Below are 27,349 nucleotides of genomic sequence, written 5' to 3' on the forward strand. Positions count from 1 at the left end.
GGTGTTTTAGTAAAACACTATATAAAACTAGACTGTAAGTTACCGACGTTAAATGTACAAATATTGATATAAAACTAATGGCAGTAATGCCGTCTAGATAATTTGTAGGATCCAAAAGTGTGAAAACTATTACTTAAACGCTCTTATCTCTCAGGTTTACTTGTAACCCTTATGTTCAAGATGACTCAGTTCAGTTCGGTCACTCAGTCATGTCCCACTCCTTGTGACCCCATGGACTGCAGCAGGCCCATGGACTGCAGCAGGCCAGGCCTCCCTGTCCATCACCAGCTGCCGGAGCTTGCTCAAATTCATGTTTGTCGAGTTGGTGATGCCATCCAGCCAACCAAGATGACTCAGGGTATAGGATTTATGAGCATACAGGTCCCATTTTGAAGGTCATGTTTCCAGTGTCTGAATGGAAAAGTGAGGTATCTCCTGGAGAAGAACTGTCTCTCTCTGAGATGTGGCTTTCATGACCTTGAGGGGTGGAACTCTCCAGGCAGGACAGACCTGGAGACTCAGCTGCCAGGGCGTCATGTGAAGTTTTAAGGCCATGTAGCAAAGCTTCCGAAACTGAAGAATGAAGTAGAAGAAGTGTGTTTAGCTCTTCTGCTTGTCCCTGAGCTATATTCAGATGTTTCCTGCCCTCAAAGTACCGAGGGCAGCGTTGGTAACGTGCTGGGAAGCAGCGCCCCTGCTGAGCCCTGCCCTCGGCCAGCGTCACTCTGTACAGAATCTCTGTTACTGGGGCGACTCCTCCTTCCTCTCTTCCTTACGCCATGTGTTTACCATGGCACAAGCACATTGTGTGAAGGACCACCCTGGATTTAGGGGCAGGGGGCACTGTCTGCTCTTTCTAAAAACACGGCCGCCCTTGGCGGGGCCACAAGGTCAGCAGCGGCACACTCGTTGAGCCTGTCCTCTGACCCAGGGAGGGAGGGAGCGAGACCCAGGGCTCTTCACTCGTCCAGGATGTGTGCTTTCCTCAGTGCGTCCGCATCTCTTCCTCTTTGTAGAATAAAATATGCAAGAACCAACATAAATGACATATCCCCCCCTTTTTTTCCTCAAGAATTGGGCCTTTGATGTTCAAGAGCAGCTACTATTAAAGACCATCCCTAGCAGGCTGTAGAAACTGCACCTATTTATTACAAATGTAAAACAGCACAAATCTCGCAGAATATGATGGTATCATTAGTTTGTGAATCGCATCCTTGAAAATAACTGTGGAGGAGCCAAATCGGTTTAAAAGAAGATAACAAAATGGTTTAAGCTACTTAGGTTGAATGCCAATTATATTTTAATATTCAACTGAGCATATTTTACTAAGAAGAAAGGCCGCGTTGACGCATGCATAACTCACTGGCAGCGTCGGCCAGCTGTGCCGCTCTCCTCTCCGAATCACTTTGTGCATTTTAGTAGCATGGTAATTTAGTAGAGAACTACCTGAGTGATGGCATTTTCAATGAGCAGGTAATCTACAGAGAATTTTTATATGGTTATGAGTTCTGTGCTTCAGCCCGGCAACACAAAAATACATCAAGACCAATTACGGTATCAACTTTCAGTGTGGTACCCTCGCCACGCAAGTGCATGTATTTCTGCCCCAGGCATTTCAAATTGCATCTAATTTGAAATCTTTGGGGTTTTAATTAAATTTCAGAATATATGGAATTCTTCATTAGTACCTGCTCTGAATAGTAGATTACCCTTCTCTCGGTTTCTCGTTAAAGAAGTAGGCTGTGGTAAAGAGCATGTTCAGGAACCGATCATTTGTGGGGCCTGGGTATTGGAACAGAAATAGTGAAATGCAAAATAATATCAAAAAGATTATTAGTCCAGGGAGAGTCTCTTGATTTGTATTTTAATGGAATTTTACATTTCTCTTAATGATTTGCAAATTGTCCTCTGATTATAAGATGCATTAAGCTTTTCATTTTAATGGCAAAGACACAGCCATTAGCAGAATTTTTTTTTTTCTGTCTCCTTTTTAGAGTGCTTCCCTGCAGCAGATAAATATTGAAACCATTAACACCTTTTGATGTTCATCACAGCCTGCGTCTTGGACCTGCACACAGCTCCCAGTGTCTCTTGGTGTTCACACCTGGCCAGGGGTCCCAGCTCTTCACCTGATGTGTTTCCTTTTCTAGAATACAGGACTTGTGTTTAAGGTTTCATTAGTGGTCTGGTTTATCTGGGTTGGAGCTAATGCACTTAAATTTTATCCATGGTCCCAGTGGTGTTAATAGAAGCTGTGTTGTCAGTGTGCAGGATGGTGGTCTGCAGGCCTGGAGCCAGGGAGAGCCAGAGGGGTACCCCTGGAGAGTTGGGAAGAGTATCCCCCACTCTCTGACCGCCCTGCAGAGCCCCCGAGGGCGCGGGCCTCGGCTGCCCTGGCTGAGCCTGCTCAACTCTGAGGGCGGGGCAGTTGCCCTTGGTTGGGCCTCTTGAGATGATGCCTTGGTTCTCAGGCACGGACGTCTGGTCCTTTCCAGTGTGAGCGTGGCCTCCATGACCAGCCTTTTCTGCTCCATTTGCTGAACATGCTGGGGGAGCTCTGGGTTCTGACCCGGGTGCGGTAGTGCGTTTCGAATCCAGAAGCCCTGCTCCCTGGGATGACCGAGGCGCCTGCACCCAGCACTTGGCCAAGAGCAGCGCTTGGCTCCAGGCAGAAGCAGCAGCCAGGGCCCCGTCTCGTTCCTGAGCAGCCCAGCGCGCAGGTCGCATGAGCGCGGCCCGGCGCCATGTGGCTCTGCAGGCGGAGCCAGGCCCACGCCGTGGTCTCTCCCCAGCTCGTGTGGCAGGTTCTCTGGCGGCTGCTTGGCCCGCTACCCTGGACCGAGCATGCGCGGCCCTTTCCTCCCAAGAGCATGTGGAAGGAAGCATGGGGAGCATCAGGACAGCCACTTCCCGCTGCCTGGACACAGCCCTCGAGTGATTCTTGATGGTGGTTCCTTTCTTGCGTGCTTCAGGGTGAGATGTCATTCAGTTCAATGTATTTATTGAATGCCTTCCCCAGACTTAGTCGTAGCCCTCTTCAAAGTGAAGGTGAGTTGCAGGGGAGGACTCCAGGCCTCCCTGTCAGCCCATCCCCCACTGGTCAGTGGGGACAGAGGTGCCGATCTGTTGCAGAGCCCTAGGCCAGACCATGGAGAAGGGAGTTCAGTTGATCAGTCATTCAACAATTATTTATTGAGCTGCAAGCAAAGCCCTCTTTTTGGCTCTTGGAACTTAGAAACAAACTAAACTAAGTTCTGGGCCTTATGAGCTTATATTCTAGTAGGAAATATGTGAGTATGTGTTTATAACTATATACTAGTATATGTAGACACATACATATCCCTAGACTATCGGGGAGTGATGTGATTGCTATGAAAAAATATTACCCAGGCCGTGGGGAGGAGGGGCTGGGGTGGGAGTGCTAACAGCTCCTTCGGAACGCATGGTCAGGGCTCTATGAGCTCAGAATCCAGATGCTTGAAAATGTTGTCATCTTCCCTCTCTTGTTTTAACAGTTAAATTTCAGGGGGGGTGGGCAAGCAGGAAAATTATGTAAATAAATTCCTTTCGAATCATTTTTTTATCATATGAGGAAAAGAGCAGTTTCAAGAGTCTCATTAAGAATAACTTAAGTGCGTTATTGACAGATTGGTATTTTTTTTTTTTTTTATGAAATAGCCACATCAGACAAAAGAATACTCATTAAGGATTTGTAAGGTATAAATAAAAGAGGGAAGACGCATTTGTGCACCCCCAGGTTGAGAATGGAGCGTGGCCAGCACCGCTCAGTCTCCTGTGTCCTCCCGGCCACATCGGCCTTCCCCCAGCCCAGCCCAGCCCCATGGTTTGCATTTTTTACGTGGATGAAATAATACTGTGATTTGCTTCTTTCATTCAGCATTTCTGTGAAACTCATCTATTTTAAATCCTATAGAGATGCTTTGCTAATTTTGACTCATATAGAAAATCTCACCTTATGGGCATGCTGTAATTTTTTCCTATCCTCTGTCACTAGGCATTGGGGTTCTCCTCGTTCTTTGCCTTTTAAACTAATGTTGCTACAGGTACTTTAGTGCATGTGTCCAGGTGGCCAGAGGTATAGGCAGAGCCCTGGAGAAGGAGAGCTACACAGAGTTTACACAAGAGTTGGTTGTAGAATGCTGCTGTCGGTGAGGAGTGCCATTCTGTGTGTGGGGAACCCCATGAGATTGGCATGGGGCTACTAGGAGCTGAGGCTGAACGATTGCAAGGAGAGTAGACAGCACTAGAAATGGAAATATGTGGGAGAGTTAAGGGGAGAAAAGTTCATGTTGATTGATTTTCATTAAAAGATGATTAACTGTTCAGAATATAAATAAATTTGGGGTTTTATAATATAGAAGTAAGTAACAAAAGGTTGGACTGTGGAAATGGAAATATTCTGCTATCAATTCTTAGATTATGGTGAGCAAGTATCATATTAATTGAAAGAAGGGTTTGATAAATTAAAGAAGCTTATTGTAAATCCTACAATGCTGCTAAAAAATAAAACCAAAATGAGTAGTTCATAGGTCAGTATAGAAGGTAAAATAGCTAATTTTTAAAGTAATCTAAAAGAAGGCAGAAAAAACAGGGAAAGGAGAACAGAAAACAGCTAGGACCAATAGCAAGTTGGTACTAGATAGATTCAAGTCCAGACATGGCCATAAGGTAGTTTAAATATAAATGGTGTTAAGGTTCAAATAAAAAGGCGTAGACAAACAGGCTGGGTTTAAAAAACCAGACTCACTATTTTCTACAATAAACACATAATTTAAAAGGACAGAGTTCTGTGCAGAAATGTAAGAAAAACAAAGGCATACATGTCAGAAACAAGTACACTGTCTGTTTTCAGTTTATATAATCATTTATAGCGCTTCCTTGGTGGCTCAGTAGTTAAGAACCTGCCTGCCAGTCCAGGAGACATGGGTTCAGTTCCTGGGTCAGGAAGATACCCTGGAGAAGGAAATGGCAACCCACTTCAGTCTTCAGAGGAGCCTCATGGGCTACAGTCCATGAGGTCGCAAAACACAATTTATCGACTAAACAACAGCAGTCATTTACGTGGAATATCTCATAGAATTTTGAATATCTATTGAAATTAACAAGTAAATCTAACAAGGTTGAGGATATTTTTAATATATAAGAATTAATTGATTTTTACATAATAAAATTAGGAATAAAATTTAAAACACTGAGTTTTCAAGTAGTATCCAACATATATTTAAGATTAGCTTTAGGAGCAAACTTTACAAAAAAACTTGTGACCGCTAGCAGAAGACATCAGGTGCCCAGAAAAGCAGCCCGTCATCTTCGAAAGGAGGTAGGACAAAATATAAAAGATTAGCTTTAGTAAAAAGTATGCAGACCTCTCCACTGGGCAATATAACACATGATTGAGAGAAATTAAAGAGGACCTAAGGAAACTGACTCAGTGGACAGGAATTTGAGCAAATTTGAGCAAACTCTAGGAGATAGTGGAGAGGAGGAGCCTGGCAGAATACGGTCCAAGGGATTGCAAAGGGTCGAACACACAGCTTAGTGACTGAACAACCACAAAGTAAGTGCGTCAACCTTGGTCACTGGAGAAGCCAGTACTGCCAGGAAGTTAGTTCTGTATGAACTGTTCTCTGTGTTCAGTTCCATGAGTCTTTTAAGTTCCCAGCTGATTCTAAATTTATATGAAAATGCAGAAAGGCTGGAATATCTAAGGCAGCCCTGAAAAAGAATCAAATTGTGATACTTACGTTACCTGATTTCAAGACTTAAAGACAGATCTGTAGTCAAGATGCCGTGACACTGGCTTAAGCCTCAGTACTTAGAGCAACAGAACATACTCAAGATCCACACTTGTACAGCCATTGCATCCTTGAGAAAGACTCCAACAGATGGATGAGGAGAGTAAATCCTTTCAACAAATAGCGCTTGAGCAACTGGGCCTCTCTCTCTCTCTCTCCCTCTCTCTCTCTCACACACACACACATTTACACAAAGTTGCCTTGACCCCTAGTTCACACTGTACATGAAAATTAATTTGAGATGTATCATGTATGTAACACAAAACTGAAACTCTAAAGCTTTTATTTAGAAGAAAACATGGAAAATATCTTCATGTTACTGAAAAAACATTCACACAATCCTGAAATACAAAGTCATGATAGAAAATAACAATGAACTAGACTTTATCAAAAGTAAAATACATCGTTAAGAAAATGAATTGGAAAGTCTTGGAGTAAAAGAGAATACTTGCTACACGTATATTCTGTGTCAGCAGCCATGGGTTGAATGACTGAGGCAAGTGATCTAATTACAGAGGACTTCATTTAATCAATTAATATCTCCCTAGTCTGCCGCTAATGTTGGAGGCTTGTCAGTCTGAGTGTCAAACAAGCAGTGTTCCTAGATCTGAAAGCCGCTGTGTCATTTCCCCGCCTTCTCCTGAGAGTGGTGTTGGCCAAGCAGGGTGGGCAGCCTTTTCAGAGAGCGCTTCTACAGCACCGGGGAGCCCTTTGTCTGCAGGGCAGTCTTGCTGTGTGGCCGCGGACAGCCAGGTGCCGGGGACTCTGCCTGCTGGCTGCTGCTGTGGAACGGGACCCGGTTTGAAGTTCGCCATCATTTGTAGACCTCTCCATGGAGTCTGAGTTATCAGCGTTTTTTTCACGGAAACTTCTGGAAGAATTTGAACCCCTGATAATGTATGGGACTCAACCACTTTTTAAAGTTCTAAGTGGTAAGGTGCACACCTGATACTGCAAATTCAAAATCGAACATTTTTAATTTTGTCTCTGCTGGTGCAAGTGAAAAAGCTCTCCTCGTCTCACCCCTGCCTCGTAAGATAGTAGTGGAGTTTCAGCTGAATGAAAAGACTCAGAATTCAGTTGCTAAATTTGAAGGGGAGCAAAGTCATGTTTAAGGGGATCATGGGACTTGGGAGAATATGTAGTGAGGTGCTTTCTATGACTGTAGATTTTGTTTCTGTGTTTAGAGTTCACTTTCCCAACCTGAGATAATTGATGCTCACTTTGAGAATTTGGGGGGTTGGGGCTGATTTTAGAATTGTGATATGCCATCTTGTTACTGTAGTCAGTTAACAAAGTCATAATGCAGTCATGACTTTTGGTCCATCCAGGGTTCCCTGCTGAATTCTGAAGTTCCATGGTCCTGTCTGGAACAGAGACACGGGATGACTCTGCAGTGTGTCCTCTGGTGGCCCTTGCCTCTGGTGTCCATGCTCTTGTTCCTGCCCCAGCTGAGTCAGGCTGGCCCCAAGGGGCCCACAGGATACGGCAGGAGTGATGGCGTGGCTCCTGAGGCTGGGAAGGGCCCTCTTGGGTCTCTTCTTCTAAGGGAGGCCACCTGTTGTGTCATGAAGACACTCAGGCAGCCCTTTGAAGAGGTCACGTGGGGAGGACCTGAGGCCCAGACTTCACAGAGAAGCCCAGGGATGGTTGGGAGACATGGGGGGCTTATCCTGCTTTGATCTCTCACCTGCTCAGAACAGGGGGACCATGTTCTTGGGCCTTTGTAAAGGGGCGAGGACTGACCTTTTCAGGGAAGTATAAACGGCTGGAGGACCATAGCTTATGACCTTATGGCTTGCCGCCTGCCCACAGCAGCCCCTCTCGGCTCTCAGCCCTGGTCCCCGCAAGGAGAGGGAGAGACCAGGACCCCTGGCTGGGCAGCAGTGGTGACATCCTCCGCCTCCCTGTCCCCGAGGGGAACTTGCTGCATGTTCACGGAGGGGTGCCCCGGGAGGCACTCCTCCCACCTTCCCTGCTGCCCGCCAGTCGAGGGCACACAGTGCCCCCTTCACCCACACATGCGCAGCCTCGTCCTCATTTGAATAGGTGAGAAACCAAAGTCAGCTGCACAATTGGAGCTAGATTCCATCACTCAGAATTCAGTCACAACTTCTTTTGAATTCTTCAGCTGCCCTGCGGCAAAGGCTCAATGTTGATACTGAGATTAATCCCCAAAGAGCCCCTCATTTCTCTGCAGAGAAATTAAAGCTTGCCAGTTTTCCTTTTGCCTGTCCTTCTGACAGCTCTGTCAGTAATGATATGCCTTCTCCATGGCGTAATCCCTGTCCCACGGTAAAGAATAATTCATTAAGAAATTAAGGGTTTAGCTTCTTTCTGTTGGGTTGGTCATCAAAAGTTAGCTAAAATTATTTAACAGACCTCAGGGCTGTTTTAGACAAGCTCAAGAAGCCACATGGGTGGGGATCTTTCAGACTCACCGCCCCACACCCCTGCTTTAGATTTGCTGGTGTTCCCAGAGACCTAGGTGTCACATGACACCTCTGGAACCTCTCACGCCGGGCCCAGGGTGATGGCGCCCTGCCCCAGTTCAGGAAGAAGCTCCCTTTTAGACTTGCAGGAGCAGTAGGTATCTGTTGATGCAGCCAGATGCTATGGAGGGCTAACAGGAGGCTTCGAAAGCTTCTGAAAGAATGCATAGGTGTTCTCGAGAGGGGTGGGATAAAGTGTACCTACACTGACATGGTTTTACAGACCGGTGGGGCGTGTAGCCTGAAATGGTGGGGATCTGAAATTCACTAGCAACTGGTCCCTTTTCTGTGGCTGGACTGAAATCACAAAAAGAAGGCGAGGCCTCTTATTGCTGCTGTGGATGCACAAAGGGACATCCGCATTGAATGTCGTATCATTTTAAATCTGATCATCCCACCTTCCTGTTGTTTTGATAACAAAGTTGTGTCCTCCAGGAGCCCTGGCTCCTGTGGGCCAGGCTGGTTCAGGCGACCAGCTGAGGAAGTCCGGGGTATTTCTAAGGGGAACAGGAGAAACAAAGGCCCTGAGATGGGGCGTGGGGAAAGGCAGCACGCTGGGAGAGGAGGCGCTCGGGGCCGGGGGGGTCAAAGGGAAGTTAGGACCAGAGGCTCAGGCTTGATGCCCATGCCTTTTTCACAGGCGCCCTCAGGAACACGTCAACCCCTCCCCTCCCTCCCCTTTCTTTCTTTTTTTTTTGTAACAGCCTTTCTCTGTATTTCCTATAGTGTTCAGAAACTGCTAACACCTGTTCAAAAGTCAGTTATCCAGGTTTGAGCTGAATGACAATTATTTGAATGGTAAAGGGTGTTAATGTATAATTATTCACATTCATACCAGGACATTCACAGTTTAATCATTTCTCTGTAGGCTTCCTTAAGTTTGAGCTTTAAGTCTTAGGCATAATTCTTTTGTTAAATAAGTTTCGGGAGCTCTAATTATTGGGAAGGTGAATACAAATACGCCCAGGTGCAGCCGTGAAGCTGTTGAGCCCACCTCACCTGTGCCAGCCTCTCCAGGTGAGAGCGTCATCTCCCTGCAGCGGGTGAGGCCAAGGCTTGTTTCTGAGGGCTGATACAGTCCAATCCGCCTGCGAGATGAGCTCGGAGACTGTGTTCTGGTGTGCTCCGGGCCAGCGGAGCCCAGCTCCCCTGGCCAGGCATGGACAGGGAGGGGCCGCCCTAACCCTTTATGGAGGTCGTCTGTCCTCTGGACCCCTCTGTCCTCCTTGGAACTCCTGAGGACCCCAGAGAGCTTTGGATTACCAGCATTGTACATTTACCATGTTAAGAATTAAACCTGTGAATTTTTTAATGCATTAATTTATTCTAAAGTAATAATAATAAATTCACTACATATTATCAAAAATAATGTATTCATGTGAAAATAACTCTATTTTCCGAGACCAAAAACACATAGAAGAGTGGCACTGTTTTGCACTTTTGCCAGTCTCTTTAATTCTTGCCTTAATGGAAGACAGGTGGATTCTCATAGCTGCTCCTGCATTTAATCTGTTTATCACACATCATGTAGCTTATGGGAAACTCTTCTATGTACTTGTGGGAGAATGAAAATTTAAAAGGTAAATAGCACCTCAGTGTTACTATGAAAATAGTGTTCACCTCACAGTCCTCCTAACTGGGTCTCTGGGACCCTGAAGCTCCCCAGACTGGACTGTGAGGACCACTGTTCTAAAAATGTTTATTGTTCCTGAAAGTTGCCCATTGTCTCTCTGCATGCGTGCTCAGTCACTTTAGTCGTGTCCAACTCTGTGCGACCCCATGGACTGTAGCCCGCCAGGCTCCTCTGTCCATGGGATTCTCCAGGCAAGGGTACTGGAGTGGGTTGCCATGCCCTCCTCCAGGGGATCTTCCCCACCCGGGGACTGAACCTGTGTCTCTCATGTCTCCTGCGTTGGCAAGAGGCTCTTTACCACTAGTGCCGCCTGGGGATCCCCCACTCTGTAAGGAGTCATAGAACTTGTGTTGTGTGTTCCTGGGTTTTTTTTCCATTTTTTTCTGTGTTCCTGGTGCGGCAGAGATGCCATGCTCTCTCCAGGTGAGCCAGGCTCCTTTGCCCTTGAGTATCGGCGGACCACAGGCAGTGACTGCCTTTGCACACGGTTTCTGTAGGCCTGCCCTTAGCTGGACAGTTACTCCAGGCTCACCCCCAGAACAGAATCTCCCTCCACGCCTGTGATCTGGGCCCTGAGCAGTGCCTGGGACCACTGAGTCCCCACTGGGATACGAGAGGCCAGTGCCACATTCCCTCACCAGGTCGCTGCTTGCAGGAGGAGTAAGTGAAGGGCAAGAAGACCACATCAGCTGCCTGCTCCAGTTTCCCGTTTGGGGGTCACTTCTATTTGAAGCACCCCCGCTCCTTCCAGGAAATACATACCCACTCTTCAAGACCCAGGCCCTCATCAGCTCTGCTCCAGCATTTCCCTCCCCATCTCCTTGCTTGTGTTGGTGCCCACCATCCAATGCCACAGTTTTCTGCAGCCTGTTTTTGTCGTATGTTAGAAAGAAAGGCTGGCTTGGGGCTCTGTCCCCCACGGCCACCACGAGACAGCCCTCTTCACAAGCCGGGAACATCCCTTGGGTTTTCCAGCTGGAGTGTCTCACTGTCCTGACCAGCTCAGCCCAGAGGTACAGGTTGGCAGAGGTACGTCTGTGTCCTTGGCACTGTGTCACTGCAGACCCCACTCCCAGTTCCACAGCAGACTGTCACAGGCTTCACAGGGTGTGTGCCATCCCCCCTCAGGACACTCACACACCCCCACCCCGTGCACCAGGCTGAGACTCTCAAGTAGGTGTATTTAGTTCATGTGGTCTGACTTGGTTAGGCATGTGCTGAAATGAAAATACCATGTTGATTCCTGAATCTTTGGAGTGACCTCTAAGCTTTTTTATTCTTTGTTTTTTCTCTGCTACTCATAGGGTTGTAGAAGTCATAGCTGACATAACTGAATCAGTTCAGTTCAGTCACTCAGTCGTGTCCGACTCTTTGTGACCCCATGAACCACAGCACACCAGGCCTCCCTGCCCATCACCAACTGCTGAAGTTTACCCAGACCCATGTCCAGTGAATCAGTGATGCCATCCAACCATCCCATCCTCTGTTGTCCCCTTCTCCTCCTGCCTTCAATCTTTCTCAGCATCAGGGTCTTTTCAAATGAGTCAGCTCTTCGCATCAGGTGGCCAAAGTATTGGAGTTTCAGCTTCAGCATCAGTCCTTCCAATGAACACCCAGGACTGATCTCCTTTAGGATGGACTGGTTGGATCTCCTTGCAGTCCAAGGGACTCTCAAGAGTCTTCTCCAACACCATTAATTCTTCGGCGCTCAGCTTTCTTTGTAGTCCAGCTCTCACATCCATACATGACTACTGGAAATAACTGAAATAAATGCCGTTATTTTCCCTTAAGCAATGTTATATTTCATCTGAAATGAAATATACATGTATTAGAGCACACGGAAAGAAGAGGGTATTTAGAGGTCATCCAGTCCTGATGTCAGAAGCAGCTGTGGCTGATAGAGGTGAGGCTGGCGCTCTGGAAGGCCAGCGTCAGGGGGCTCCTTGGTGTTTATCGATGCAGGGGCCCCTCGGCATGTGCGGCCCTGGCCGAGCCTGGTTAGCATCAGGGTGACCTGCTCTGGTCCCTCCGGAGACCCCCGGCTGGGCTGCTGGCGCTCTGCCTGCAGGGAGTGGTGCCAGGCCCCTCCTGCCCTCAACTGTGCTGGGCGCTGACCACTTCCCTGTAGGAAGGCCGGGGCGAAGGCCGCTGGGCGGCTGCCCTGGCAAGCAGCAGCTTTCACCCTGAGCGTGTCTGAGAGCCAGTGGGGCCGCAGTGCCCTTCTGCCCGACTGTTCTCTGTGCTCGCGTCAAGACCGCGCCCCTAGCCGAGCCCGAGTCCAGCCGCGCGCTCTCAGCCAGGGGCCTTGCCTGCCTCTGCCAGCTGCCCTGTCGCCTGAGTCGGGCTTGACAGCCTGAGGGTGCTCTCGGGGTAAACGGTGCTGCTCTGTTTACCCTCAGGCGGACACAGGGAGACCAGGCCCACGCCTCCATTCCTCTAGCAGACGCTCACTGGGCGCCTCCCCTGGGGCAGCCCCAGAGCTCTCTGTTGAGGTGCGGACCCCTCAGGCAGGTCCTTGCTCTGAGCTGTGTTGAGTGGAGGGCCCACTGTGATGACTGTATTATTAATGTTGAGGGTGAACTTGTAGAGGAGAAAGACTTGGCAGAGAATGTGACTTAGAATCCAGTTTAAGTAGATATCTTGACCTTCAGGGAGAAAGCTCTTCTTTGGTTAAAGAAAAGGTGTCTAGAAAATATGCTTCCTTCCATCTTGTCTTTTCAGAAATGTAGTAAAACTGAAATTTGTGGTTTACAGTGCTATGGATTTTAATACATGTGTAGATTTCTGTAACTACCATCACAAGCAGGGCACGCAAGTTCCATCACCCTAAAAACGCCCCACTGCCACCCGTTTGTAGTCACAGCTGCCTCCCCAACACGCGGCAGGCACCGCTCCGTGCTCTGTCACCGTGGCTTGTGGTCCTGAGAATGTCATGGAACTGGGCTCAGACGGTATTTATCTTCTGAGCCTGGCTTCTGTGAATAGTTTAATGCCTCTGAGATTCATCCAAATTGTTTTATGTATGTGTAGTTTATTCCTCTTAATGTTGTATTCCACAGCATACGTGTTATCTTCCTGTGTTTATTACAGCCATTCTAATAACTGTAGAATGCTATCTCATCATGATTTTAATTTGCATTTCTCTAACAGTTATGTTGAACATCTTTTCATGTGCTTATTTACCAAACTGTATCCTCCTTTGATGAACTGTCAGTTCAGGTCTTTTGCCCATCTTTTTAAATTACGTTGTTTTCTTACTGTTGAATTTAAATATTTTTGTACATATTCTGAATATAAGTCCTTTATTGGATATATTTCCAAATATTTTCTCCCAGGCTCCAACTTGTCTTGTATCTCTTAACACTGACTTTTACAGACCAGTTTTGTGGTTTTGTTTTTTTTTTTTTTCATTTTGATGAAGTCCAATTTACTTTTTTAATTTATGGATTGTGGTTTTGATGAAACATCTGAAAACTGTTTGCCTAACTTTGGGGGTCACAGAGGTTTTCTCCTCTACTCTAAAATTTTCTTTTTTAGTTGAAAGTTTTTAAATAAATGATTTATTTTAAATTAATTTTTAAAAGGTATGAGATTTAGGTCAGAGTTCAGTGTTTTACATCTAGATATCAAGTTTTCCATCACCACTTTTTGAAAGTAATACCCTTTTTCCATTGACATGCTTTTGTAACTTTGTCATAAACCATTCGGACATTGTATGTTAGTCTCCTTCGAAAGTCTCTATGTTTATCCCTTTATAAATTTCACATTATCTTCATCTATAACAGCATAATAGAATGTCTTAAAACCTGCTGGTGTGATTTCTCAGCCTTTTTTTTTTTTCTTTTGCTTTTTTCGAAATGTTTTGACTGTTCAGGTTCCTTTGCCTTTCCATGTATGTTGTAGAATCATCTTGTCTATATCTTCAAAAAATACCCCTGGAATTTTGACTGGAATGGAAATAAATCATTGGATCAGTGTTTGGAGAAGTGAAATCTTTTTAATAGTTAGACTTCCTATCCATGAACATGGTATGTCTCTCAAATGATTTAGGTTTTCTTTTATAATATTACCAATATATCAGCATTTTGTAGTTTTTAGCATAAAGATCTTATATACAGTTAGATTAAATCTAAGTATTTCAGTTTGGTTGGAGCTATTACCAGTAACAGAACTGTGATTGGTTTTTGTGTGTTGACCTTGTACCTGGCTATATTCGCCTATTAGTTCAAAGTTGGCTTTGTTGTTGGCATGTTTGTTTGTTTTAATAGATTCTTAGGTGTTTTCCCATAAATCACATTGCCTGTAAATGGGGACAGTTTTATTTCCTCCCAAAATATATTTATTTTCTTGTCTTATTGTAATGGCTAAAACTTCCACTGTGATATTGAATAGGAGTGGACATCCTTGCTTCTTTCTCAATCTTGAGGGGAAAAGCATTCATCTTTTCACAGTTAAGTATGATATTGATTGTAGGTTTTTTGTCATTACCTTTATTGGGTTATTCCAGGGTGGCTGAGAGCTTTCATCATGAATGGATGTTGAAACTTCTTAAAATTTTTTCCTACCATGATTAATATTATTATATCTTTTTCTTCATTATGCTGTTAATATGGTGGCTCATATTAGTTCATTTTAAGTAGACTTTATTTTTTAGAACAGTTTTAGATTTACCAAAAAAAAAAAAAAACACCAATAATAATAATTGAGTAATACAGAGTCTACTTGTCCCCACATCTGTTTTGCCCTATAATTGACCTCTTGTATTACTGATACACTTGTTAATTCAATGAACCAGTGTCAGTATCTTAAGTTCATATTTTATTCAGATTTCCTTAGGTTTAACCTAATGTCCTTCGTTTCAGGAACCAATTCAGGATACCATATTAGATTTGGTCATTCTATCTCCTTAGATTTCTCTTAGCGTTGACATTTTCTCAAGATTTTCCTTGTCTAAGATGACCTTTGCAGTTTTCTAGAGTACTTGTCAGGAATTTTGTAGAATGTCATTATATTAGAATTTATATGATGCTTTTCTCATCATAGACTGGAGCTATGGAGTTATAGGAGGAAAACCACAGAGGTAAAGTGCCATTTTCATGAAATCATGTCAAGGGTCCATACTATCATTATGATTTAACACTGTTGAGGTTGGCATTGACGTCTACCAATATTAAGGTAGAGTGAAAGTCACTCAGTCATGTCTGACTCTTTGCAACGCCATGGACTGTAGTCCATGGAATTCTCCAGGTGAGAATACTGGAGGGGGTAGCCTTTCCCTTCTCCAGGGGATCTTCCCAACCCAAGGATCAAACTCACGTCTTCTAAACATTAGTTCATACTCAAATCTACATAGAATTCTAATCCATTATTACATGGATCATTCTAGCCACCTCCCCTTGCTTACCTGCTCACTCCTCCTCCATCAGTGAGAAACGGGCTCCCATCTTCTGCCATCCATTTACTTAGTTATTTGAGCCCAGTATACTATATCACAGTACTGGGATTTTTATCTGGTACTTCCATGGGAAATAGCCTTGTCAACCAGAGTACAGTGTACAGTACAGTTCCTTTTGCCTTAGTCTTATAGACTCCACTTGTTTCCAAAGTTATTTAGGTCACTGTTTTTCCCCACACAGTTTAGTGGAGTTGTTCATACATTTGTAATATGGTTAGATTCTCGTTACCACTTGCATTCTTTCCTGGGATCCTCCATTCTCTTAAATATTTTGTTGTTATTAATTTATATACATTTCATGTATGTCTCTATTGTTATTCCTTTTACAAAATGTCCAAAATGTCATGTAGTTGGAGTCATAGAGCATGTAGACTTTTCAAAAAAATTTTTTTTCACTTAGCAGTGTACCTTTAATATTCTTTCATGTCTTTTTATGACTTGATAGGTCAGTATTTACATGACTGCATAATACTCCATTGTATGGATGTTTGATAGTTTATAAAAGGGCATCTTGGTTGCTTCTAGCTTTCGGCAATAGGTAAATAAAGCTGCTGTAAACATTCATGTGTGGTTTTTGTGTGTACATAAGTTTTCCAATCTGTTGAGTGTAAATACCTAGGAGTGCAGTCACTCTTTCATGTGGTAAGCTTCTGTTTAGCTTTTTAAGTAAGGAATTAGCAAATTTTCTTCCAGAGTAGTTGTTCTGCTCTGCCTTTTCGTCAGCAGTGACTGAATATCCCTCATCCTCGCCAGCAGTCAGTACTGTTGAGGTTTTTTTTGTTTGGATGGTTGGTTTTTAGCCATTCTAATAGTATCTAATTGTATCTCGTTATTTTAACCTAGAACTCACTAATGACAGATGATGGTCAACATCTTTTCAGATGCTTATTTGTAGCCTGTACATCTTTTTTCGTGAGGAGATGTCTGTTAAACTCTTATGCTTAGTTGCTCAGTCTTGTCTGACTCTTTGCAATCCCATAAACTATATAACCCGCCAAGCTCCTCTGTCCATGGGATTCTCCAGGCAAGAATCCTGGAGTGGGTTGCCATGCCCTCCTCCAGGGGGTCTTCCCAAGACAGAAGACTCACTCTCCGGCACGGCTTGTGCAAGTCCCAAGTTAAACTCTTGTCCACTTTATAATTGGGTCATTTTCTTGTTGTTGAGTTTCTAAGAATTCTTTGTGTATTTTGTATACACGTCCTTTATCAAATACATGTCTTGCAAATTTTTCTTTCAGCTTGTGACTTTTCTGTAAGGTATCTTAACAGCATCTTTCACAGAGCAGAAACGAATTATGATAAAGTTCAACTTACCCACTTTTTTTCCTTTCATGGAGGTTTTCATAGTTTTGCCTGTTAGATTTAGGCCTATGATACACTTTGAGTCAGTTTCTGTAGAAGATACATGGTCTCTCTAGATTCATATTTTGCATGTGACTGTCCAGTTGTTCAAGCACCATTTTTTGGAAAGATTATCCTTTTTCCATTGACTTGCCTTTGTTCCTCTAATTCTGTTACATTGATCTATGTATTTTTTCACCAATACATCCTATCTTGATTAATGTAGCTTTATAATAGATTAATTTTTTCAAATATTGAATCAGCCTTCCATTCCTAGGACAAACTCCACTGAATTTTAATGTCTTGTTTTTGATATATTTCTCAATTTGATTTGCAAGTACCTTGTTGAGAATTTTTGCATATATGTCCATGAGAGATCTTGATCTGTGCCTTTCTGCATGCTTTTTGATTTTGATATTTGGATAATTATAGCCTCATAAAATGCCTTGGGAATTGTTTCCTTCTCTATTATTCTTAAAAAATTATGCTGAATTGATATATTCTTTTAAATGTTTGATAGAATTTTCTGGTGAAATTATATGACCCTATGATTTCAGAAGATTTTAAACTATGCATTCAAACTCTTTGGTAGTTACAGGACTCTTCCAGCTATCTGTTCCATCTTTGTTGAGTTTTGGTAATTTGTCAGTTTTGATAAATTGATCTAGTGCATCTGTGATACTGAGTATTGCACACAGATTTTTTTTTTGTAGGAATTATTTTTATCAATTTAATGTCTGTGAGGTCAGTAGTAACATCCCCTCTTTAATTTCTTATGTTGATAGTTAGGGTTTTTAATAAGTCTTGTAAAGATTTATCAGTTTATTTTTTAAAGAACCCGGTTTGGGCTTCATGTATTTTACTCTACCATGTTTTGTTTTCAGTTTCACTGGTTTCTGTCGTTACCTTTATTATTCCTTTCCTTCTTCTTCTTTTGGTTTATGTTGATTTTCTTTTTCTGGTTTCTTAAACTGGAAGCTTATTGTTACGGGCTTCCCTGGTGGCTGAGATGGTAAAGAATCCACCTGCAATGCAGGAGACCCAGGTTCGATCCCTGGGTCGGGAAGATTCCCTGGAGGAGGGCATGGCAGCCCACTCCAGTGTTCTCACCTGGAGACTCCCCTGGACAGAGGAGCCTGGCAGGACCATGGGGTCGCAAAGAGTTGGACATGACTGATCAACTCAGCACATTATTCTTCTGCTTTATATTATCATTAATTTGAGACCTTTTTTCTAAAATATGCGTTTAATACTATAAATAGCCCTCTAAATATTGCTTTAACTCTGCCCCATAGACTGTGATATGCTGTATTTTCAGTTTCATTCAGCTCAGTTTTCTTTTCCTTAAGACTTCTTCTGTGGCTCCTAGATTATTTAGAAATGGTTTATTTACTCTTCAAATGTTTGGAGATTTTCCTTTTGCCTTTTTCCATTATGATCAGAGAAAATCATTTGTCTGATTTCAATTGTTTTAAATTTGTTAATGTTTGTTTCATAACCCAGAATACGCTATATCTTGATTAGTGTTCCATGTGCATTTGTAAAGAATACATATTCTACTGTTACTGAGTGTTCTATAAAGTTAAAACAAGTTGGTTGATGGTGTTTTTTTCTTTTCACATCCTTGAATTTCTGTCATATTTCTATCAGTTACAAGAGAGGAGTAGTGAAGTCTTCAAGTATAATTGTGGATTTGGCTAATTATCGTTTGATTTTTGTCTGCTTTTGCTTCATGTATTTGAACCCTGTTGTTAAGGTACATAAACGCTTTAGGGTTGGTATGTCAGACATTTATTTTGTTTTATTGCTATCTTATTTCTTACATTTTATTATTTTATTATCACATAATATTATCTGCTTTCTGTCTTTTCCCTCTGTTTTTCATTTTTCGTTCCCCTTTCTTTCCCTCCTTTGGAATAGTTTAGCATTTTTTAGTTTGTGATCTGTTTTTCACTATATCATCTCTTACAGTTTTTCTGGTGGTTGCTTCAGGGATTATAATACTTATATACATCACTGTCACAGTCTAACTGGAGTCAACGTTTTACCACCTTAACGTGGAACATAGAAGCCTGACCGCCACGGAGCTCTTTCAACTCCTGCTGATGGTTTACACCTGCATACACTGAAAATCTTATCTGTTGATGTCATGGTTTTGCTTTCGGTCATTAAACATATTTTGAGGAACTCAACAGAAGAATAATCTGGTATTTAGCCAAATAGTTGGTATTTAGCCAAATAGTTACCATTTCTTTTGTTCTGCTTTTATTCCTAATGTTCCATGCTTCCCTGTGGTATTATTTTGCTTCTTACTTGAAGAGCTTCCTTTAACGTTTTAGATCTATTGGCACTGCATTATCTCTAGGTTTTTTTGATCTAAAAATGTCTTTATTTTAACTTCACCCTTGAAGGATTTTTTTTCAAAACGGGATATAGAATTCTGAGTTGATAGTTCTTTTCTCTCAGCACTTTTAAAACTGCCATTTTGCTTCCTTCTGACCTCTGCAGTTTCTGTAAGAATTCTACAGTCATTCAAACATTGTTTTCCCACAAATAATATGCCATTTTTCCTTGTTTTCAACTTCTATCTTCATTCTTAGATTTCAGCAGCTTCATCTTGATGGGTTTGGGTGTGGATTTCTTTGGGATTGTCCCTTTTGCACATGGCTGAACTTCTTAAATTTATGGTTGTATATCTTTTGCCAAATCTGGGCAATTTTTAGCTATTATTTCTTTGAATTTTTTCTTCTACACCACACTTTGCTTTCTTTCCTTCTGGAACTCCAGTAACACACGTGTTAGGCCTTCTGGCTTTTCCAGCATGTCCCCGAGGCTGTTTTGGATAGTGTCGTTTGCTTTTGGCATTCTTTCCTGCCTCTCAGGTTGACCATTTCTGCTGACTTGTCTTCAGGCCAGTCGGCCCTGCCTCAGGCATCTCCAGTCTGCCCGGAAGCCCATGCTGTGCAGTTCTTCCTTTTTGGATATTGTATGTTTCAGTACTATGTTCTCTGTTTGACTTTTCTTCGTAAGTTTTTTGGAAACTCTATTTTCATTTGTTCCAAGGGTGTTTTCCCTTCTCACGGCATTCTTATTACCGTGTAAAGCTGTAAGATCCTGTCAAGCTGTCATCAGTTGATGTTTATCAAGTCATCACATTTTACACTTTGGGTATCTTACAATTTTGTTAATTATACCTCAGAAAGTTTGGCGAGGCAGGGATTGTCAGGTGAGTCTAACTTCCATGTCTTCTTGGCCATTACAGTTGATGATTTTCTTTTCCCAGGAAGGCTGAGGATTTCCTGACTCTTCATATGCTGAGTGTTCTGGACCTTGTAACCCTCTCATTTTGAGTAGATGTTCCGAGACCCTGAGTCTCATGTGAATCCTGTGGGTGACGCTGATATTCGTGTTGACGAGACCCTTGACCTGGCTGGATGCAACCTGTGAGCCCCGGCCAGGCTTCTGCAGCTGCGCTCTCAGTGTCCGCGCCCTGCATCCCCCGTGGTCCTCCTTGGGGCCGCCCCTGGACCACAGCAGGGGCTCAGCCTTCCCTCCGTTCTCAGTCTTGGGTTTCGCGTGGGATTCACCCGCACAGCTCCGGGTCTGGTTTTCCCAGTCCCTTCCTCCTCCACAGCCTCCCTGGTCCTCTCCCGCACCCTCCTGCAACCACACAGGCCTCTGGGGTGGGGCAGCAGGAGCAGAAAGACAGAACGCAGGGGGCCCAGCCACCTTTGGGCCCACAGCTCTTCCCCTCAGAAAGGACGTTTCTCCTCAGAGCTCTCAGCACCTGCACACACCACAGGATTGCCTGGGGGCCAAAGAGTTCACAATAGTAGCCCTGGGGGGGCTTCCCCCTCCTCAAGGCAGCAAGGGCTCCTGGGTCCAGGCCACAGTCTGCCCTGTGTGCGTGCAAAGTCCCTTCAGTCATGTCTGACTGACCCCCTGGACTGTAGCCCACCAGGCTCCTCTGTCCGTGGGATTCTCCAGGCAAGAATACTGGAGTGTGTTGCCGTTGCCTCCTCCAGGGGATCTTCCCAACCCAGGGATCGAGCCTGCATCTCTGAAGTCTGCTGCATTGGCAGGCGGGTTCCTTACCATTAGTGCCACCTCGGAAGCCCACAGTCAGTCAGTCCTGGCTAGGGATTTTTGAATTAAAAGTGGCAAACGGGTACATCATCGCAGTGCGTCTTCAAATTCCTCTTCCGCAGCCTTTCCTCTCCACAGCCCTCAAATGGCTGCCCTGTGCTCTGTGCCCAGGCTTCATAGAGGCGTTCAGTAGCGTGTGCTCGCCCCATCCCCTGTCGCTCCTGTGGTCTCCCTCTCGGGTTCCTTCCTGGAAAGGTCGTCTGGCTGCTCTGATGCTGAGACAGCATCAGGTCACGTTAGCCAGTTTACTCTTGAAGAGCACGTGGTGTCAGAGCTCTCCTGGACTCACCTAGTCAGAACCTGGTGCTCACTCCGGGGTGCTGCAGGCTCCCTCTGTGCCAGAGGCCAAAGACGGCCGGGCCTGGGCTGGAGAGCCCTTGGAAAGTCGGAGACCTGTCAGGCGACTGTAGCCCAGGCGTGGACACCAGGTTTGGTGCTATGGCAGGGCATCCCACAGGCATGCAGTGTCATCAGCAGCCCGGCCCATGGTGTCCCATCCAGCAGCCCAGGAAGAGGGGGGGTTTAGAAAATAGTCTTCACCAGGTTTAGGTGGTTACAGTGGGTGGGTCTGAATAGTCACCCAGGCTGAAGTGGAAATGACCAGGTCCTTCGGATAAAGGAGAGCCAAGAAACAGTCTTCCAGCAGAGCCAGCCTTGACCCAACCTGAGCCCCAGAACAGGCTGGAGAGGGCAAGGGAGAGGAGCGCCCAGAGTGTGGCCTGCAGAGGCCAGCCTGCCCTCCGTGGGGACCTTCACAGGAGAGAAAGGTGGTGGTTCAGTGGTTGCCCCTTGCTGCTGCTGTTGGCCAGTCACCAGGTCATGTCCAACTCTTTGCAACCCCACGGACTACGGCACGCCAGGCTTCCCTGTCCCTTACCATCTGCCAGAGTTTGCCCAATTCATGTCCATTGCAGGTGATACCATCCAGCCATCTCATCCTCTGTCGTACCCTTCTCCTCCCGCCTTCACACTTTTCCAGCTTCAGGGTCTTCCAGTGAGTCAGTTCTTTGCATCAGGTGAACAAAGTGTTGGAGCTTCAGCGTCAGCATCAGTCCTTAGGGCCACCTGAAATGACGATCCCACTGCTAAAGATTTGTGTAGTCACCTCACCAAGACTCTTGAGTCCCTTGGACTGCAAGGAGATCCAACTAGTCCATCCTAAAGGAGATCAGTCCTGGGTGTTCATTGGAAGGACTGATGTTGAAGCTGAAACTCCAGTACTTTGGCCACCTCATGCGAAGAACTGACTCATTTGAAAGACCCTGATGTTGGGAAAGATTGAGGGCAGGAGGAGAAGGGGATGACAGAAGATGAGATGGTTGGATGGCATCACCGACTCAATGGACATGAGTTTGGGTAAACTCCAGGAGTTGGTGATAGACAGGGAGGCCTGGTGTGCTGCGATCCATGGGGTCGCAAAGAGTCGGACATGACTGAGCAACTGAACTGAACACCTTCAAGAGAATGTGTTTTCCACATTATGTTCATTTTTATGAGCAGATTTCTTACTACATTTCAGAATGATATTCAACAGCTCACAGTGTTGCCACCCCTCCCCAGTGTTGTCCCTCCTTTTTGGAGAAGTGGGGCTCAGGTCTTTTTTTTGCACAGGTCCGGGGCAAAGGCATTGACTCTGAGAGCTGCTTAAGACTATTTAATGCATTTGCTCCCTACAGGGTGGATTGAGTTCCAGGTAAAAAACATGATGTGCTTGATTGCAGAATACTGCAATTTCGGAGCTGTTTGTCCTAATATATTGCCGGGCACGCACAGGATGAGAAATGGTTTCCCGTGAAAAATTGACGATGAAGCCGAAAATGTTTGATAAACTCTGTGCTCACACATGGGCTTGTAATTGTTTTATTATACGATGCTTCTGCCCTTGGAAGGAGAGGCGCTCTGTGACTTGGCAGTGACCCATCAGAGCAGCCCGGGGTCTGGCACTCCGGTGAGGGTGGAGGAGCGGACAGGGCTCCCCGGAGCTGCCCTGTCTCAGTCCCTTAACACGCACCCCTCGCTGTCCCTGCCGGTTCGGTAGGTTCCCGGCTGCTCTCCTGGACAGCCTGGGCAGCGTCCGCTCCCCAGGCCAGAGCACGGAAGACGGGACCTGCAGCTCTGCGCTCTCAGAGGAGGGCTGGAAATTGGCCTTGGCGTCCTGCAGTATTGACTTGGGCTGCTTTTATTGTTTCTTTTTCAAGACAGCTGTCCCTGAAACCTTTTTTTCTCCAAGTTACCACCAAGCTGCCTTGCTTTTCTTTTTTCTTCCAACAGTTTGATTTCAAAATGCTTTCTAAAGAAATCACAGTAAACAAAGTCTGTTTGCCTAAGGAAACCCTCGCAGCAATCAGCTAGTCACACAACCGCATGTGCTAATGAACCCAAAGCTGTTAATGTGGTTTCTTCAGTTAAATTGATTCATGAATTTTGAAGAGAACATTATCTAATGAATTTTCTTTGAATAGAAAGCAATTAAAAGGACAAATCAGTCTGATTAACCCCAAAGTCACCCTCCTGCCACAAATGGTGTAGAGTTTGAAATTATATCATAAAAAACTAGAGCACATTTGCTATCTTTCTGCCCTCTACTAATCCATGTAAATTAATGAACAACAAAGTCAATTTCTTTGCTGACCCTTTTCTAGTATCACCTGGATTATGCTGATGTTTAATTTGCTTAATGTTATAATAAAGACTAAACAGATTTTTTTCCCAGTGAAGTGATTATCATTTCCTTCAGTTAAGAAGTGATTTTTATTATTTAACACGCGTGTAAGGGTGTGTTTCCTTTAAGAACCAAATCGCACTTGGCCAGCTTGGCATGAAGTGTAATTAGTGCTGTTGCGGACCCAGCAACTGCCCGTGGAATCCTTCCCTTTTGTCGCCGTGTTGGGCGCTCCTGCCCTCGCCCTAGGGGAGGTGGGGGCGGGGGGGGGGGGGGCCAGCTCCCTGTCCCATGCTTGCAGGCACGCGTCTTCTGGGGAAAGATGAGAGGCCTCAGCTGAGACGGCCCGGCCTGTGCCCGGCTCCTCTGCAGTGCCCTGCGCACCCAGAAGCGCTCTCGGCCTGCCGCAGAGGGAGAGGCTGTTCTGTGTCCTCCTCTTCACCCCTGCAGAGCTTGATGTGGCTGCTCATTAAAATGGAGGCAAGGCTGTTTTATCTTTGCCGCTCTGCTCCTTACGGATGCCTGGAGCCAAGGTCACTGCCAGCCTCATGGACCGTGGTATCTGGCATCCTAAGCCTGCTCGCTCTCGGGTGTGGACGGCTAAGCTAGTGTCATACCGTGGTCCAGCCCACGGCTTCCTTTTCCTTCTGTGTCCCAGCTGGAGTCGGAATTGAACAAGCAGTACAAAGCTTCCAAAGTTGGTGTGCACGCAGGGCCTTCTGTGCTTGTGAAGTGAGCCGTGTGCTGATCGACACCCGCCCGGGCCCCAGGAGCGCGCGCTGCAGGCCCCCCTGGAGCTCCGGGGAGGTGGGGAGGTGGGCAGGCGAGCCGTCTGTGCTGCCCACTGGCGAGGCCTGCAGAGGTGCCGGCCGGCCCTCGGCTCACCTCCCGCGCGTCCTCCTCATCGGTGACGCGGTGACAGGACCCCGTGCAGAGCTGGGTTTTAATTAAGTAACACCTCTGTGTACGTTGTTACGTTTTCTCTTTCAGGACTGGCAGCTGTTTGTATCTTAGCTGTTGGAGCTGTTTGTCCCAATAACGTCATTTGCTTTCTCCCTTTCAGAGTCATTCACCAGACAGGTGTTATGGAAGCTGCTGAAGCTTGTGAAATTCGGAGAAACGGTTTCTTACCAGCAATTAGCAGCCCTGGCGGGCAACCCCAGAGCAGCGCGGGCCGTGGGAGGAGCCATGAGGAGCAACCCTGTGAGTGTGCGGCTGCGGGAGTCAGCCCAGCCGCTGTCAGCAGGGCGCTGCGCTCAGGGTCCAAGGTCCTTTGATTCAGGCGCATGTCAGAGGCGACCTGGGCTGCTGGGGAGGAGGGGAGGTGTTCACGTCAGGGCCTCTGGAAGAGGGCCGTCCAGTCTCGGAAGGCTGTGGTGTGGGTCTGGCTGAGGCCATACTCGCCTGAGGACCCTGCAGGCGGTGGGAAGGGCACCCCATCCACACGGCAGCTCGGCCTCGGAGCCCTCACACGATTGCACGGGGCCCTGGAACGTCCCCAGTGTCATCGATCTGCGGTGCTCGTCAGACCCGGGTGCCATCACCCTGGGAGGGTCTCTCCCTGAAGCCATAGGGACTCTGTAACATGGTGGGAGAGTGCCATCCAATCAGGAAAACCAATAGATGGTCACATCGTGGGGTGGGGAGTCACTCCATCAGATCGACCCAGTTTTTAAAATGTCACTGTGGCTTTGCTGTGTGTTTCCTGTAGGGTCTCCCTCCACGCTCACCAGGGAGAGGTGGGCTTTGCCCAGCACGGCCTGCAGCCCCCTCTCCTCATTGCTGGTGCAGGGGCGGCTCCTGTGGGTGTGCGTGCACGGTGTACGTCTGCCTGGAGAAGAGTCTGCGTCCGTGTTAAACACCCCAGATTGTCAGGAGCAGCGTGCGGCAGAGGCTGGGGGAGTGGGTCGGGGTCGTATTTGCACCCTTTGTGCTTCCATTACAGCGTCCCAGTGTGTCGTTCACACACACCGCCTCCACACCCTGCAGGCCTCGTTTGTACGGCACACGTGGATGACCCTGGATCAGCTTCCAGGGGTAACTGCTAAGGTTTCCCAGTGACGCTGATGCGGCTCCTCCCATCTGTAAGGCCCCCACCTTCTCCCAGGTCACTCTGTTGGACAGTTTGACTTCGCCCCGTGCTGTGTGTCCACTCAGGGCCTCCAGGTGAGCTCTGGAGGTGCCTGCTTCCTGCATCCCAGGGTCACCGAGCTGTGTAGAAATTCTCCGGTCTGTCCACACTCCGTTCACATCCTGGGGATGCTTGATCCTTCTGCTCCCCTCCCTGAGGCTGGCCTTGCGTCCCAGCACGGCCTGCCCCCTCGACGTGTGCAGCTCCGCTCACTGACGTGCACAGGTGCGGAGCCCACACCTGCCCCTTGTGACACCCGCAGGTCCTTGCTCTCTGAAGTGGCCAGGCCATGGCTGCTGGCGACGGCGCGGGTGGCAGCACTCAAAAACCTTTATTTTCCCACAGGCAGCAGGACTGCCTCCTCCTGCTGTCAATCTCTGTGACTATCTTGCTCAACTGTGGCCTCAGCCCCTGACATCTGTAAAGCAGGCTCGCATGGGGCCTGAGACGCATCTGTCCTTGCAGTCCCTGTCCTGACTTCCCCATTGGCACGTGCCCAGGTGGCCTGCGGACACAGGGAGGATCCTTCCTGCACCGTGGCCCTCGTGGTGGTGCCGTCCCGTGACAAGGGTGGTGCGGCGGCTGTGAGCCGCTGGCCTTGCCCTGGGCATCCCTCTGCTGCCGGGCACTGCCTGGCCTCACACAGGAACCCCAGCCTGAGGAGAAGGTTGCAGAGGACCCAATAGATGCCTTCAGGGGTGGCTCAGAAGAGCTGGGGTGCTCCCGGAAGGAGACAGCCTGTGTGTGGTGCAGCTTGGCCAGCTCGGCAGAGGCAGCCGTGCTCAGAGGTCTTCAGATCGTCCATAGAGCGGGCTGAGGGGTCCTAAGGGGACCCAGGGACCTGAAGGGATAAGGGGCCTAGTCAGGGACTGGACTCGGCTGACGCGTCCCTTCTCAGTGCCGATGGCAGAGTCCAGCTGCAGAGCCACACACGTGGGCGCCGGCACAGGGAGCGTGGCCTGGAGACGTACACAGTGAAGCCAACTCTCTGCTCAGGAGGAGTGTGATGGACAGGTGGATGCAGAAGTCGCAGAACGCCCTGGCGCTCACGATGCGCCCATCCTTGGTGTCCGGCAGTAAGCAAGGACACGTGACGGCCTGTGCTCGAGGTGGGGGCTGCTCCCCCGCAGACTCAGTGGTGGTGTCTGCTGCTGTGGGGTTTCAGCCACCCCAGGCCCTTAGTTTTTCCAGAATTTTCCATGAACAGATTAATAGCCCAGGTGTAATGACTTGGTAGCCCTCCGGAAGGCTCTGTCCCAGGCCCAGCCCTTGGCAGCAGTCTTCTGGTGGGGCAGGTTGAGGAGGGCTCACACCCTGCCTAGTAAAGCCCCCTCCCACTCATCCTCAGAATTTGCTAAATGCAGTTCAGAGGCAATCAATACTTGCCAGAGAGTTTCCCCACCTTTTCCTAAACAAGTGCATTCCTGAGGAGTTCGTTTATTCGCAGATTTGCCATGAGCCTTAATGACCCCCCGAGTCTTGTCCTGCCAGTCACCCAGATGGCTGTTGATAAAGATTTAGCATCATGTTCTAAGTGTCAGGGCTGTCAGTGGGGCTGAACCATTTGACCAGAAGAAAAAAACGCACAGGGAGCTATTGATTACAGCTTCTCGGTGTCACTTGTTCACCAGGATTTAGGTATTGATGAGGCCGCAAGTGAAAACAAGCTCTTT

General features: G+C 46.7%; 1 protein-coding gene across 3 annotated transcripts in view; it reads left to right on the forward strand.

The window, feature by feature from the left end:
• Positions 1-27,349, forward strand: part of MGMT (O-6-methylguanine-DNA methyltransferase) — a 273,729-nt gene that overhangs the window by 242,263 nt on the left and 4,117 nt on the right. For all 3 annotated transcript variants that reach the window (XM_061162933.1, XM_061162934.1, XM_061162935.1), the window contains one exon: positions 24,609-24,748. In XM_061162933.1, coding sequence (XP_061018916.1) covers positions 24,609-24,748 — 140 coding nt within the window. The remainder of the gene's footprint in view (positions 1-24,608; positions 24,749-27,349) is intronic.

Source organism: Dama dama, chromosome 15, assembly GCF_033118175.1.
Source record: "Dama dama isolate Ldn47 chromosome 15, ASM3311817v1, whole genome shotgun sequence".
NCBI classification, from domain to species: domain Eukaryota; kingdom Metazoa; phylum Chordata; class Mammalia; order Artiodactyla; family Cervidae; genus Dama; species Dama dama.